The sequence below is a fragment of the Alosa sapidissima genome, chromosome 21 (genome assembly GCF_018492685.1).
Source record: "Alosa sapidissima isolate fAloSap1 chromosome 21, fAloSap1.pri, whole genome shotgun sequence".
NCBI classification, from domain to species: domain Eukaryota; kingdom Metazoa; phylum Chordata; class Actinopteri; order Clupeiformes; family Clupeidae; genus Alosa; species Alosa sapidissima.
The window spans coordinates 14089703-14105032 of record NC_055977.1 but is presented as its reverse complement, the minus strand read 5'-3'; the positions used below and the strand labels follow the sequence as shown (position 1 = coordinate 14105032).

At 41.3% G+C, this 15330-nt stretch overlaps 2 protein-coding genes across 2 annotated transcripts in view; one reads left to right on the top strand and one right to left on the bottom strand.

Moving 5' to 3' along the window:
• Window positions 1–1462: 1462 nt before the first annotated feature.
• Window positions 1463–4018, bottom strand: LOC121695910 (transcription and mRNA export factor ENY2-like). The gene is made up of 5 exons (XM_042077099.1): window positions 3919–4018; window positions 3584–3662; window positions 3410–3480; window positions 3042–3116; window positions 1463–2028 (listed from the first exon to the last, which is right to left on the bottom strand). Exons 2-5 carry the CDS (start codon window positions 3649–3651, stop codon window positions 1952–1954), a joined length of 291 nt encoding a protein of 96 aa, XP_041933033.1. The 5' UTR covers window positions 3652–3662; window positions 3919–4018; the 3' UTR covers window positions 1463–1951.
• A 263-nt stretch (window positions 4019–4281) lies between these two features.
• Window positions 4282–15330, top strand: part of nudcd1 (NudC domain containing 1) — a 34242-nt gene continuing 23193 nt past the window's right edge. The window contains exons 1-4 of the mRNA XM_042077098.1: window positions 4282–4467; window positions 5081–5235; window positions 11324–11512; window positions 13258–13441. Coding sequence (XP_041933032.1) covers window positions 4353–4467; window positions 5081–5235; window positions 11324–11512; window positions 13258–13441 — 643 coding nt within the window. The 5' untranslated portion in view covers window positions 4282–4352. The remainder of the gene's footprint in view (window positions 4468–5080; window positions 5236–11323; window positions 11513–13257; window positions 13442–15330) is intronic.

The window sequence follows — 15330 nt, the reverse complement described above, 5'->3', positions numbered from 1 at the left end:
GCAAGATTCTATGATTTTGTACGTCACACTGGATAAAAGTGTTTGCTAAATAACGAAACCTAAACTTGCCATCTTGATGACAAACCAAATAATATATGAGATATGGCATCCTGTAGTTAAATCAGAATACAACTTAAAGCCTTAGAGATTTTAAATTAACTTTACCAGGACTGGAATTATCAACTTTTCCCTGGACTCCAAGATCAATCTCTTGTCAACTAAGAGACAGTATATTTAAATTAGTGATTTATCATTCAGGCTACCTCATGCAACTTGAGCTTTTAAGTATTATGGTAATTTTGATACCACAGAACATTAAACCACATATTGGAATATTGGACATAATGTTCTATTCCGCTTTCTCTCAAGTCCTTCCTCCATGCAAATGTCTATATGCATACCATGACATTGTCAGTTGACAGCTACTGTAGCAGGAAGGTTGTGCTGATGACAAGGACACATATGCAACATGAAAAGGTCCACTTTTCTTCAATTATCAACACGAATGCCCAGGGCATTACAGACCTGAAATTCTTGGGGCTTGGAAAACAACATGTAATTGTTTCTAAAATAAGAAAATATTGTAAATACCATAAATCCATGATGGCGGGCAAGACACTTTGATGTGTATTGGCATGTTGTTGTGTTGGCATGACAGTGCATTCTTGCTCTTACAAAATAGGAAGGGGAAACATACTAGGACTTACAGTACAGATGGACAGGTGGCGCATACGTTTTTCTTTCCCTACATCCCTCTGAAGTTTGTGTGCAATATTAATGTGCTGTTAAACAAAATTTTTGAATCAGTTAGTCAAATCTAATTTTCTCTACGAGTAGGTAGATAAAGGGAAACTATGTATCAATGTTATTTGTGAAAGATTATGGTGAATAACTGGGAGAAAAGGTATCTCTGTAAAATAATTGTCATAACTTTTTAACTTATGTTAAAAGAAAAGAGTAGCACAGCAGTTTTAGTTGATAAAACTGATTATTTTTGTTTTGTCTTTGAACCATTCAAGTCTCTGAAATTAGAAGCCAACGATGACATCATCATGTTACGCCTCACATGCATTAACAGGCTTGTTAAGTATCATTGTGGCCTTTGGAAACATTCAGTTTAAAGTACATTACTGCAGTGGCAGTATTTGTGTGGGCTGATGCCTTTGGCCCATTTACGCACAAAAATCTCTCGTTGATTATAGGACAAAAAATAACCTTATACTAAATATAAAGTATTTGATTAAAATGAAATCACTGTACAATTGCATTATTTGTTCCATATTGAGACCAGACCATGGCTGACTTGTTATACCACTTACTCATTGGAAAGTGATTTACTCACTGGCAGTAATGGAGACCTGTACTGAACTGATATTTGAGATAATCATATCATAACTGCCATGAATTTAGTCATTCCTGTGTTAGACACATACAAACACATAACACACAATATACTCAAGGCTCAAAATTATATACAACCTTACAAGATTTAATATCAAACTACTTGGGGAAAACACTCTGTACAATGCATTTTAATCCCCCCACATTTCAACAAACAAAATAATTAAAAAGTAATACCTTAACAAAAAAGATCTTGTATCTTTGTACATCCACAACTATTTAACATTTAAGATACATGTTGGTGCAGGGCAGTCCAAAAGACTTAAATCAATGTGCAGGGAAGTCCAATATACTTTCATTGATCCCTGGAAATTGATAATTCCAGTCATGCAAAGAAGTTTATTGACTAGTGACGAAAATGGTCATGCACCTACACGGTACAAGTTACATAATGTAATACCAGGCGCTCTGGGCACACATTGGCAGTGACAATGCAGAAACCGTAACTCCCCTTTTATAAGTCACTGTACCATTCAAATGAGTTTTAAGCCATTGTTATAAGGTAAACAAACTACTTAGTGCTTCTTAAAAAAACATGACAAACACTTCTTTACAAAGTAGATTGCTGTGCCAAAAATGCACATATTCTCTGAAGGAGTTCTTTCTTGACACTGTCTGGCACCAGGGCTGTGGAGGCAAGATTGCATCAATGTCAGTCAGACTCCTACTTGATGACCAGCACGTCATTTGAGTGATTTCAAGATGGGCGTCAGCTTCATGCCCTGTCAAGAATCCTCTCCATATTTTATCCCTTTAAAGAATATTTTATTGCAACATCTCTCACATGTGCAAAAGCATAGCATACTAATCATAACAATCTATTTATAACAATAATGCCGTTTTCAAAAAAATGTTTGAAAGAATATCTGACAATAAATACAATGGATATTTTGTAAGAGTTGACAACATTCTCATAAGACTGATGCACTTCTCAAGATGAGAACCATTGTTTAGCTGATGATGCACAAGGCAACACGTTCCCATTGAACTTTTTTTTCTTTTGCTCATCACTTATTCATTGGTCATCAGATTTGTCTCCCTTCTCCCCTTCTTATCAAAGGTCCGCTTCACTGACCCCTACTAAAATGGTACGCAAGTTGGGTGTCACAATTGATGACCGAATCAATGTCTCTGAGCATGTAGTCTCAGTCACAAAGTCATGTCAGCTTATACTATACAACATTGTGAAGATCAGACTTTATTTAACACAATATGCCACACAACTTCTTGTGCAGACACAGACAATGATTCTTTCCCAACTAAATGCATTGTTAGTTGGCCTTCCTGCTTGTGTAGTCAGACCATTACAGATGATTCAGAATGCAACGGCATGTCTAGTCTTTAATCAGACAAAGAAGACACATGCAACTCCGTTGTTACATGCAGCCAGAATTACATTCAAATCCCTCACTCTGGCCTATGGAACACTTACTGGATCTGCACCTTGCTATTTTAATTCTATGATCCAGCTGCTATGATCCAGCTGCCAGATTATTTTGGAGAGGTTGACCTGGCAAGTTTTGTTGAAATTGGGTGATTTCCCACGGAATGACCCAAATGTTCATGATCATCCAATCAGAATACATGGAACCAGTCATGTGGTTGCCCAGCAATCACACTTAACCTTTAAAGCAGCCTACCTCTTCCTTTCGGTGTGACTTCTGTCACCAGATCTTCAACTGTCACATGTTCTAAACCCTTTTCTTTTATGACATCTGGAGAGGGAAAGTCATACAGTGTTACAGTCTTTCAGCAAGATGCTGGCCCCCAAGACCCTTCACAAAAGTCCTATACAAAATAACCCCAGCAAGACAATGTTGGCAGCCTACTGTACTGTTGGAAGACCAAGTAAAAATGTAACAAATGTCATTTCAAGTAGACTGCCAATTATACACAGTGATAGCAGCCTAGGCTAATAAACCCACTCACTCCAAGTGGGTTTTGGACAAGAGCATCAAGGCCTAGGCCTATAACTAGGCTACAACTATAATTTAAAAGGGGTCCATACCTTTGCAGTGTGCCTTTAGCTCATCCCTCCAGCCACACTCAACGAGCTTGGCTCTTAGTAACTCTTTCAACCTTCAACCGAAAGCAATTAGTGTCGACTATTTTTTGTTAAATTGTAAAGTTTACTTCACTATCTATAATGCATTAGCCAAGTAAGTAATGACAAATCACTTACCGCTCTCTTTCTCCCATTTCAACTAACTTTTGATTTACAGCAGCCCTCATTTGGGTTTCTTTGCTCATAGTTGTCTAACCTATCAAAACACGACAACAGAGAGTAATGAATGACAGATTTGCATTTGTAGCGAGGGCAATTTGATAGCAAAAAGTAACACGTCTGATGATCCCAATTATTAAGCAAATTGCAACAGGCAGCAAATTCCATAAAGCACAATTTTGACCCTCCTAGGCTACTGGAGCAACAACAAGCAAAAGCCATCATCAGCACTATCATAAAGAGCAGATTGAAAGTAAAAAGGCATACACTATTGTGTGAAATGTGTGATTTACCTGTTTGCCGGGTGGTGGGTAGTAGTAATGAGGTCTGCAAACAGAGGTCCAACTCGTGGGACGTCCGACGTGAATCTTTAACGTGTTTACATTCTAACCGCGCAGTACTGAATTCTGGGGGATTGAGCTACTTACCTAATGTAATTTCACTGTCTCGGTAACTTCAGTACCAAATACCTGTGCAATCGAAGGTTTTAAGTACTATGTTTTTCATTAACATTCTAAGCAAGTCCATATTTTAAAACACCGATAAATATCACCACATTGGTGCAATATCAACCTGCAAACACACCACATTTCCCATAATGCATTACAAATTCCGACCAAAATACATTCCGGGTAGAAAGATACAGGAAACATAAATTGTCCAGCGTGTCTTATGTCTGAGCATCCAACTGTCTTTGCATGGTTTCCAACAGTACATCACCAAAACTATGGCATATTCAAATTATTCTCTGAAGATAAACAGAGAGCTCTTGGATCCCAAGTTTGAAAGTTATAGGCTGTCTTTGGATCCGCTCCCAACTTACACCATTGAGCTAGATGCAGGTGAGAGAAGAAGACTGCTGCCAGAATGTAACGTTATCACTGACTGGCGCTAGCTAAAGTTAACTCGCCTATTGACTTCATATCTCTGAGCAACATTGTCTTATTGCAGAAATCGTACATCTTTGTATGCCTCTCTATATAAATGAACAGATGAATTCCTACCCAACGTGTCGGTCTTACAGTGCACTTTAGTTAACTAACTCAAAAAGTAGTCCTTGAGCTAACTGCGAATTGGCTTGATGTCAGTCATTATTGGTTGGTTGAATGAATGAATGATATAGAAAATTAATGTTTGACTGGTTGTATTGAATGGTAATTTTTATGAAAAAGGGGGTAGGCTAGGTATAATTTAGTATCTTACAACACCAATGAACAACACCGCATACTTTTGGTTTTCATTCAGTGTCTGACTAGATCACAGTGGTCATGCCGATGAAATTGATGTCCCATAACTAGTAGCCTATAAGGCCCATCTTAGACCACCAACCAAATCATGTTTGTCTGTGCTGCACATGAATGCATTGCATACATGCATTGCATGCGTTTAGAACTTAATTATTTTTTCAGTAAGGTTATTCTAATCATGTCTTTTCATATATGGAATATATTGCAGCTGTTGCTGAGGTCAAACTGAAAGACAGCCAGTACACCTTAGATCATGTGCGTGCTTTTGGCATGTACAACTACCTCCACTCAGACCCCTGGTACGAGGACAGCGTTTACTTTGTGGATTGCAAGGGCCGGCTGCTTAATCTGACTGTAACATTGGTAAGTCCCATTACACTATAAATTACTGTCAGTTTCACATTAGAGGTGTTTACGGTGGACCACCTGTCCTATCCAGAGACCTTTTCTATCCAAAGCCTTTTTTCTACTTTTCTGTTTCTTTTCTACTCTACTAGTCTGAATATTCCTACAACAAAATGACAGAAAGGTGGTTGACATTTGACAGAAGTGTGTTTGATCCACTTTCCAGTAGTGATGAAAGCTACATTTATGACATGTTGTGAATGACCTGTCTTTACATCCTAAAATAGATATCAAAGCAGGTTTTGTAACAGTGGAAAGGTTTTGCAAATGTATTTGAACGATCAAAAGACATCTGGAGATATAAACAGTCCTGCCTGTATGTTCATTTTCTTGAGTAAGGAGTATATCATCAAATAACACTCTGATACCCAAGCAGAAAAATGATAATGACCATGACAATGAAGGCCCCCATAGGGTCTCATTCCAACAAATCCAGCCCACTGCCTGATATGAGTTTGACACCCCTGGTCTAACTTAAGGTGGTGAAATGTTCTACAATGTAACAAAAAGAAAGACTCTTCAAAGGCTTTTCAAAGCATCAGACCGGTAGTGTTTGTGTGACTGTGTGGAAATGCGTGGAAGGCCCCAGGTCTGCAGTTTGTAGTGTCATGTGTTACATTAGTCAGCAGGGGGAGATGTTACTCTGAAGGCTGAAATGTTTCCATGCTGTAGTGCTTCCTGTCTCCTTCAGTGCATCAGTCAATAGTAAAAGCTGAAATGCATGTGTCTTCACTTGATTTCACATGGTTTTAGTGACTGGTTGATGGTGTTAAAGCTGCAGTTTGCAGTCTTTTTCATCAAGAAAGAGTGATGTGTCTAGGTGAATACTGATGAGGTCATGCTGAGGAAATGATTCCAGCCATATTCCCTAGTGGATTCTGTCAGTTATGTGTTTCAGGTATTATATTGCATTTAACACTGGACAAGCACTCTTAAAACAAATGGGTTGAAAATAACACAACTTGCGTTGTTTTTTAACACATCTCCTCTGTGTCCAGATAGGGACAACACATTGAGTGTGCCAGCAAATGCTTTGAAATTACATACAGGGTATGTACAGTATATGAATGTACAGCAATAATAGGGAACAGCATCATATTCTTTTTCTTGCATAATTACATCGTAATCACTTGAAGTGGTTTTCATTTTCGGCACAAAAACTGCAGACTTACAGTATCTTTCAATAGAGTCCTGTGGAATTCTGAGGGCTTTGCGTTGTGTTGAACGCAGCCACAAGGCACTCTTCCATTTACTCGCATTTTATTTAATACAGCGGCCACAGGTGGTACAAGTTGGTATTACAACCCCGGTGTTAGCTGGACAATATGTAGCATAGCGCTTTTTGACATTACGTCAAATCGGTTGTTTCTTCACATTCTGTTGGTATTTCTAAGTCTGTGTTTTTAACTAAAAAAAAACATCCACATAACACATTTTAAAGGTGCCATGTGTAATGTCCGCCAAAAAATCAATTCATACTCCACATTCCATAAAAGATGGGGGCAGTATACCTCCAGAAAGTGAATTGGTCTACCCTAAAGTAACAACCGACAAACGTGTATTGCAGTTTGGCTGGCGGTTATGTTGCCCGCATACCGCCTCCCATGGCCGAAACTGGTATTATGATACCTGTCGGGCTGTGGCTAGTAATTTAGCATGCTAATTCAGGTTGATATCTCTGCAGCACTATACCTTGTCATTTTTTTAAATGAAATCATCGCCCTTATTTCTTCTCATTCTTTTGATGCGTGTAGCAAATTTTTTGGATATTTTTACCTCAATTCTTACACATGGCACCTTTAAACCTTTACTCAGTTACCCAGTCTACTCACAGTCTACACCCCCCTTTATTTATTATACTTATCAATTATTGGTTATTAGTTGACTACAGTAGACCCAATCGTGTGACACTTACTTACCAGACATTTTGAGACACCAACCATTGTTCTTTCCCCAGATGGTCTGCCTGATAATAGTCTTCTAAATGGAAAGTTTCTCATCTCAGCTTCTCTAACTCGTCTGAGTTTTTTTGCTTCCCGGGCTGATCTTTCCATTATCTGTCAATGCACCAAACTGTCATTAAATGAACAGTGTGGCCTTTTTCAGATTTAATGGGCAAGGCACTGAGCTGTAGCCCTCTGGCTCTTTGTCTTTTCAGCATGCTGTTTAGGCAAGATCATAGTAATCACATCATCTCCTTGTTCCATGGGATGCTTTGGCTTTGATTCGCTGCATGACACGGCTTGGCATGGCACGATGCAGAGTGGTGGGTGGGTGCAAAACGTATCCTTTATGGGGGGAGAAAAAAAAAGAGATATGAGCCGCATCGTAATTAAAATGATCACACCAGTAATTATCTCTCTGCAGGAGTCTGTGTGGTGCTCTCGCTGAAGGTAGGGGGGTGGGGGGGGGGGGGGGGGGGTGAGGGGGTTAGGGGCATCGGAGGGCACTTCACACCCCAGGAGATGGGCTTCAGAAGAGGTGGCATTGCCGGCAATAATGGGAACATGGATCTCCATGGCGACTGTGGGGGCAGCGGCTGCCCAGTTGGCTTGCAGAGCAGTGATCGGCGGCCGCGTCTTTGTGCGAGGTTTAATTGATGCTCGTCGGAGTATTATATCCTCCTGCTTTGGAAATGACTCCTGCCGCTCAGTCGTGCCCTTCGGGAGGTGCCAGAGCCATTGGGGTGAGCAAGGGGTTTCTCATCAAGGGCTGTGAATGCAGCAAAACCTTTCCACTGTGAGCAATCAGCGGGGATGGTTTTCGGATGCTTATGCCTTCTGAAATATGCAACAACAGTTCTGCAAGCTTGATTAAGCTTTCCATGGATGGATTGGATGGATGGATGAAGTTATTGATTGATTGATTGATTGATTGATTGATTTCCCCCATATTTTCCTATATCTGAGATTTGGCATTCAGCAACACAGTATGCCTCATTAAACACAAACATAGATTTTGAAAGGAGCCTGGCCCTGTTCTTACTTTACATAAAGTGTATTTAAACACCATGGTGGTGTGGGTCATTAAATAATAATGGCTGGAATAATGGCTCTATATCTATCTACTGCTATATGGAATTCATGTAATTAGTGCAACAGAGACAAAGTTTCCTCTGCCAAGTAAAGTCTATTAATTCTGTGATAGAGTATGCCCTAATGATGGGCAGCTTTTCAGTCAAACACTATTTATTGTGGCTGTTAGAGTTACCATTAAAGTTTCCAAAGACCATTGATCTGAACTGATTGGTGATCAAACTTTTTCACTGGATCTACTTCATAGGTCTCCCATTCTACATAATAAATAGCCACCTGCCAGCCAATCGGACAAGAGTATTTCTCATATCCTGGGTATAAACACTTCTTGTATAAATGTGTATAAACTTAGTGGGGAAGTGGGGTATAACTTGGTGTCTTGTAAATCAAAAAATACAGCCGAGTCTGGCAATACGTTTATACTGTGACTTATACAAGGTTGCTGGAAGATACTGATTTGTCCATTGAGATAAAAGCCAGCAGTTAGAGAGATGCTGAACCTTATGGAAAAGCACAACCATGATGAATACAAAGGCAGTATATATTTAGTCACATTATAAAATGTGACTATGTTTGTGTGTGTCTGTGTCTGTGTGTGTGTGTGTGTGTGTGTGTGTGTGTGTGATAGAGAGAGTGTGTTGTATTTGTGTTATCTATTTCTGCACAGGTCACACACAGGCCTGAGGGGCTTGTTTGGAGCTGATGCAGTCGCGCTCCTAGGTTAGCTGCCCTAGGCTAGTTTCAGCTGTAGGCTAGTATCCGCCCCAGGCTAGCCTGCACCTGCACCTGCATTTGCTTCCCCCGCAGGCTGCTTCAGTGGGCTGGGGAAGTCACGCAACCAGAGAGAGCACGCAAGAGATATTGCAGTGCTGCCCCAGGCCAGTACAATGATGGTCTTGTGACATACAGTAGAAGAGTTGTTGTGAGAGTGTTGTGTGCTGTTTGTAAAGTTGCCACTGACATGTTCTGCAGTCACAGAACAACACTTCTGTTTGTATTGCACCGTATAGTATGACCCGATGTGCATTATTGGGAATTATAACACAGATTAACATTCTCATATGATCGGTCTTAATGAATGAGGAGACAACAATAACAGCAGGCAAGGTTGAGAGTTCTCCGATTCAACATTGCAGAAGTTATATACGTACTGTACCAGATATTTTTAAAACCTTCCATCCCTTTGGCCACACTCGCCTCACTTGAATTCTTCACATGCATACAGAGATTCTCTTTCACACTGATGCCTATAGAAGGAGTTTGTGTGAATGTGTGATTTTGGTGAGATTTGATTGTGGCCATCTGATGAGCACTGTCTTGGTGCGTTGGAGGAGTTAGTAATCGGCCCACCCAGCCCACAGACATTCTGATTGTGTGAGGCTGAAGAACAGTGGTAATTGAACCTTGAGGATTGCAGTTTGCTGTAAACATCACTTGTTCCTAAGCAACGTCATTGGCCATTTCCAATTTGTCCACCTGGCAAAATCTCCAAATGCCACGGAGGTGGGAGTGATTCTGCGGCTTCTTTTGTGCTCGATATGACAAATGGAGAACAACTGGTTCCTTTGTAATCTACACAGAAGGCCTGGATGCAAATGACTGTTCCTTCTGTGGGCCTGCTAGTTCCTTATACCCTATAATTCAAATAGTTAGAATAGAGTGAAATTGAAATTGCCGTTTCCAGCAGTTATATCTGTTGTTAATTCTATAGAGACAATGATGAGGACAGCGATTACAACGAGGTAATATCCATTAATATGAATTAAAACATTAATATGTAATAGTCCATATTAATAATTGTTCTTGATATGGTTCAGATATTTGTTGTACTTTGGGTTCAGGTTTATTGTCACTTTTGGAGTGTGGAAGTTGGCCCAACTAGGCTAGTTCAGGCTAAGACCTTCATTGTCCAAGAACACTGCAAAATAGATTCATTGAGACATAGAGAGCCCCTTCATTGTCCAATGCTGTGCTATGGCCATCAGAGAGTGTTCTAAAGCCCAGTGGGAACTTTTTGGAAACACAGTCCAAGTCCATTCTCAATCTTGGCTGCTTTTCCCGGTGGTATTGTAATGTCATGAGCATTGTTAAATTTGAAGTCTCTCTCTCTCTCTCTCTCTCTCTCTCTTTCTTTCTCTCTCTCTCTCTCTCTTTCTTTCTCTTTCTCTCTCTCTCTCTCTCTTTCTTTCTCTCTTACTCTCTCTATCTCTCTCTCTCTCTCTCTTGCTCTCTCTTTCTTTCTCTCTTTCTCTCTCTCTTTCTCTCTCATTCTCTCTCTCTCTCTTTCTATCTCTTTCTCTGCCCCTTCTCTCCCCTCAGTAGGGGGCAGAGGGTAATGTAATCGGTCCATCTGTTCATCAGTGTGTTTGTGTCTGTGTGTCTACTCACATAGCTTACTGATTTCAGACAAGATGGAGGGTCAACATATTCTGGTCCTCCTCCAGTTTCAGATTAGGATCCTTTTTTCATTTTCTTCACTGACCAATTATAAGTGTGACATTCTGCTGTCGCCTCACTCTCTTGTGGTTAAGGTTATGGTCATGGTTCTTAAAATGAACACTTCATTAGTCATTCAGCCTATATAAAAATAAAACACTTCACACAGCTGGAAATAGTAATAGACCCAGAGGTGTAAAAGTCCTGCTTCAGAAAATAAATAATGTATTGTTTACCTGTGCACTTAACACAGGTGATATCACTAATTAGCTCATCTACCTGACTTAAGAGTTGTACTTATTAGATTCAGCTGATTTAGTGAATAGTTGGAGCAAATATATGGCTTTACTTTGTGAAGCCGGACTTTTACAACCCTGAATAGACCTAATCATTTTAACAGAATGATAACACTAGCGAATCGTCCCAACAGCAACACATACAAATCGTGACTCCGCAAGGAGAACCAACAAGCTCTTAGTTATGTTGACGGCAGCACAAATGAACCTTTAGGGTGGGACGTCAGTTGTTCCGATAGCTGGCTCTCACTTTGACTCTTCCTGCTTGTGTATTCCCAGGATACGGCGCTGGGTAAGCCGCGGGAGGTGTTCCGTCTGCCCTCTGACCCTGTGCAGTGCCCCAGCGACCCGGTGTGTGCCTCGCTCAGCCTCACCTCCGCCACCTGGGCGACGCTCTCAGACGGTGCCGGGACCCTCTATCTCCTCAGGACGGGCAGACGGGGCGAGGGCGCCCTCAACAGGTGGGAGGTATGAACTTGCACGCTCTCAACTGCCCCACATCCATTGATGCATGACCGTAAAGCGTCATGAGTCATTATTATGTTCCTTCCATTTTCAAGGCTCCTTTGTACTTCTATATATTGATGATAATCTTTTATTGGCTCCAATCATAAGCCTAGCTTTTACAATTGAAACAGAAAAGCACAATCACTTGTCATTAAAATGTTAACTTATAAGTCCGGGTAACTCAGAGCAATATTCATTTTACTTCCGAGAGGAGTATGAGCATGTTTATCTAGCTGCCCTGTGCCCTCAGCCAATGAAAGTCACTATTTCATTCAGTAGATGAATTACTACACTGTTTGGGGTGAGCCTAATTTTGTCTTCTCTCACTTCCTCTAAGAAACAAAATAGAGGAAAAGGTATGAATCATTGGGTGTAAAAATGTTGAGAAGTTGCTAATTCAGTTTAAAGGCAATCGAAACTTTTTTTTTTTTATGGCAAAAAGCAGTCATGAATTAAAGTAGCTGCTCGCTCGTGTTAAACGCTCCCAGCAGCAGGCAGTCAGTCTGCCCCCGAATTATATCTCCTCTGGTATTGCCTCTTCATTTTTAAGATCTCGGATAGCACATCAATCTCGACAGCCACATGTGTCGACTCCTTAATAACGTGCGTGCGTGCGCTCTGCTCGCATCAGGCAAAGCTCGGCTCGGCTTTATGATTCAGACGGCACTTCGTCTCCGTGGCGTAACAGCTTTTTGCTGTCTGGGGTTGTCCTTTTAGAACAGCATGTGTCAGAATCTGTATTTAGGCCCATTATTCACGCTGTCAAATAGTCCAATCCCCCCAATAGTGTGTTTACTGAACGAGGCCCTAATTAACCATTGTGTGCACATGGTGATGTGATAATTACTCACCGTGCTTGTGTTTATATGATGCTTATGAAATCCATACAATATTGGAATGCTGTGTGAAACTTGGTTCTTGGTCCTCATTAGACTCTCATAAAACCTCAGATTTTTAAAGATTTAAAAAGAATAAAGATTTTTTTCTTTGTATGTTTTATGAATGGGAAACTGTGTCAAATATTTTTTGAAGAAGTTTAAGAATTTATACTTCATAACTGTAAACACTTCGTCAAACCATATCTTATCATAGAGTTTAGGCTCTTAATTTTTGAAAATGATGTATTATGGAAATAACTGACTATGCTCTTTAATATGTTGAGTGTGACCTGGCAAAGACTCTCCTAGGCTGTGGGCATAAGTGTTTCTATATTTTCTGCCTAACTAATGTGTCAAATGCCAAGAAGTGAAGGCATTCCACTGATTGACAAATACTTCATCTTCTCCCGCTAATTTAATTAGGAATGTAATTAGGAGACTGAAAATCTCTAGCGCAAAAGGTTTGGCACACAGTTCATTTCTCTTTGGCTGATGGATTGAAACGGATCATTTTCAAGGTTTTGATTAATTGTCAGGGTTTTTTTAGTGTGTGTGTGTGTGTGTGTGTGTCTGTGTCTTTGTGTTCATGTGTGTGTCTTTGTGAGTGTGCTTGTCTATATGTTAATGTGTGTGTGTGTGTGTGTGTGTGTGTGATTGTGTGTAAGTGTGCTTGTGTATGTGTGTCAATTGTGTGTATGAGTATGTTTGTCACTATGTTTATTTGTGTCTGTGTGTGCTCATGTGTGTGCTCGTGTGTGTGTGTGTGTGTGTGTGTGTGTGTGTGTGTGTGTGTGTGTGTGTGTGTTTGTGTGTTTGTGGTTTTTCCAGCTGTTCTTCACCGAGAGCCTGGGGGAGCCCTTCACGCTGCTGCACAGCCTGTCCCACGTGCAGGGCGGCCTGCACACACTGGAGCTGCTGCTGCTGCGGCTGCTCAAAGAGCCGCAAGACACCCGTGGCAGCGGCTATGCGGCCTCTCTGGAGTGGGTCACCATCGCCAGCCAGACCACACAGGGTAGGGGGTGTGTGTGTGTGTGTGTGTGTGTGTGTGTGTGTGTGTGTGTGTGTGTGTGTGTGTGTGTCTGTCTGTGTGTGTGTGTGCGCGCGCTTTCATGCACGTGTGTCTGAGTGTGTCCAGCAACCTCAGACTAGATGTGGTGTGTGTGAGCGTGTGCAGTGAGGAGTGGGTCACTGTTACCAGCCACACTGCACAGGGAATGGACTTACGAAAGGTGTGTGTGTGCATGCGTGCATACACACATGTGTTGCTACGACTGTCTTTCTTTCCTGAATGAACATACACAGCTAGTTCTGTAGCGTTCCATCCTTCTTTCCAGTAGTAATGCTGGCCACATACACACTAGATGCCCCTTGGTGTGGGGCTGTGTGGTGTGGAGGGGACTTTTGATCATTTATGAAAAGCTGTCTAGGGAGTAGTTTTATTCAGCATCCTAGTTTTTTCCTGGGTATGTGCCTGGAGGGCTGCGTGTGATTGCTCATTGTGCTGCGGAGCTGCATACTGTAATTCGGCTAATTGTCTCTAATGAACTGAAATTAGCCGCCTTAATTGAAAGGCAAATACCAGCCACGGCTCCCAGGAGAAACCCACCGCACCGAGGCCTCACGGCCCCACTGTCACCACAACAGCTTTGCTGCTATCGGCCCGGAACGTAAACAGAGCCGGCTAATGAAGTGTGTGTGTGTGTGTGTGTGTGTGTGAGTAGGAGAGAAAGAGAGAGAGAGAGTGTGTGTGTGTGTGTGTGTGAGAGAGAGTGGGAGTGTGTGAGTGGGAGAGAAACACAGAGAGAGAGAGAGAGAGAGAGAGAGAGTGTGTGTGTGTGTGTGTCTGTGTGTGTCTGTGTGTGTCTGTGTGTGTCTGTGTGTGTGTGTGTGTGTGTGTGTGTGTGTGAGAGAGACAGAAATAGAGTCTGTTTATGCATGTGTGTGTGTGTGTTTGTTTGTGTGTGTGTGTGTGTGGTTGTGTGTGTGTGTGTGTGTGAGAGAGACAGAAATAGAGTCTGTTTATGCATGTGTGTGTGTGTTTGTTTGTGTGTAAGAGTGAGAGTGTGTGTGTTTGTTTGTGTGAGGCCGACAGTTTGCCCGGCACTATGCTTAATGACCACTTCACAGAGCTCAAATCAAGTCACACTATTTGTGAAGCACATCCAAAATCGACAGGAGCTGCACCCAAACAACCAAAGTGCAGAGGATGAGTTTGATTTCCATTTCCAAATCAGATTTAGCCGTCCCTACACTTCCTACCAGGATTTACCACTAACCATTGTTTACAAAGCATACAAAGCAGACGTCTACATCAGTAATCATGCTTTGAGGCTCCAAAGGCTATTTATTTACTCTGAATATGATGTCCCCAAGCACAGCTGTTTGTTAGTTGCAATCATGATTTGCATGATTCTCCTCCAGAATAGTATAGTATAGTAATCTTATTTTGTATCAGTAGTTACACTTTTGCTTAATTCAATATGACCAATTTATTCCGCAACTTTGTTGAAATCACTGGCACTAAAAAAAGTCCTGCGCTTCAGACGAAAAACAAAACAAACCGCCTGCCTGAGTGATCTTGTCTGAGTGAGTCTGTATGAGGTTGTCTTTGTCCGAGAGCTCCAGTGTTGCTGTTTAGCTGGCATGCATGTCCCTGTCTCCTCTGCTAAGCGTCTTGCTTTTAAATTGTAGCTTCAGGGGGCATCAGAGAAGATCAAGTCTGACCACACAGAGGCTCACAGGGCCCTCTCTGTGATTAAAACAGTCGGTAGGCTAATTTACACTGTCTGCGTTAAGTCCACTGACGGAGCTGTCACTAACGTTACAAATAAAGGCTGAAATTCTCTCTTTTATTTCCTATTTAATGCATTTACGCATACAATTCTTATACGTATATATTTC

What these genes read in the sequence shown, in the direction of transcription:
- LOC121695910 (XM_042077099.1), bottom strand. Translation starts at nt 3,651, where the DNA reads ATGAGCAAAGAAACCCAAATGAGGGCTGCTGTAAATCAAAAGTTAGTT. An exon ending in GAAATGGGAGAAAGAGAGCG is followed by an intron (nt 3,481 to 3,583) that starts GTAAGTGATTTG and finishes TTTCGGTTGAAG; the next exon opens with GTTGAAAGAGTTACTAAGAG. An exon ending in AGTCACACCGAAAGGAAGAG is followed by an intron (nt 2,029 to 3,041) that starts GTAGGCTGCTTT and finishes TTGCCTCCACAG; the next exon opens with CCCTGGTGCCAGACAGTGTC.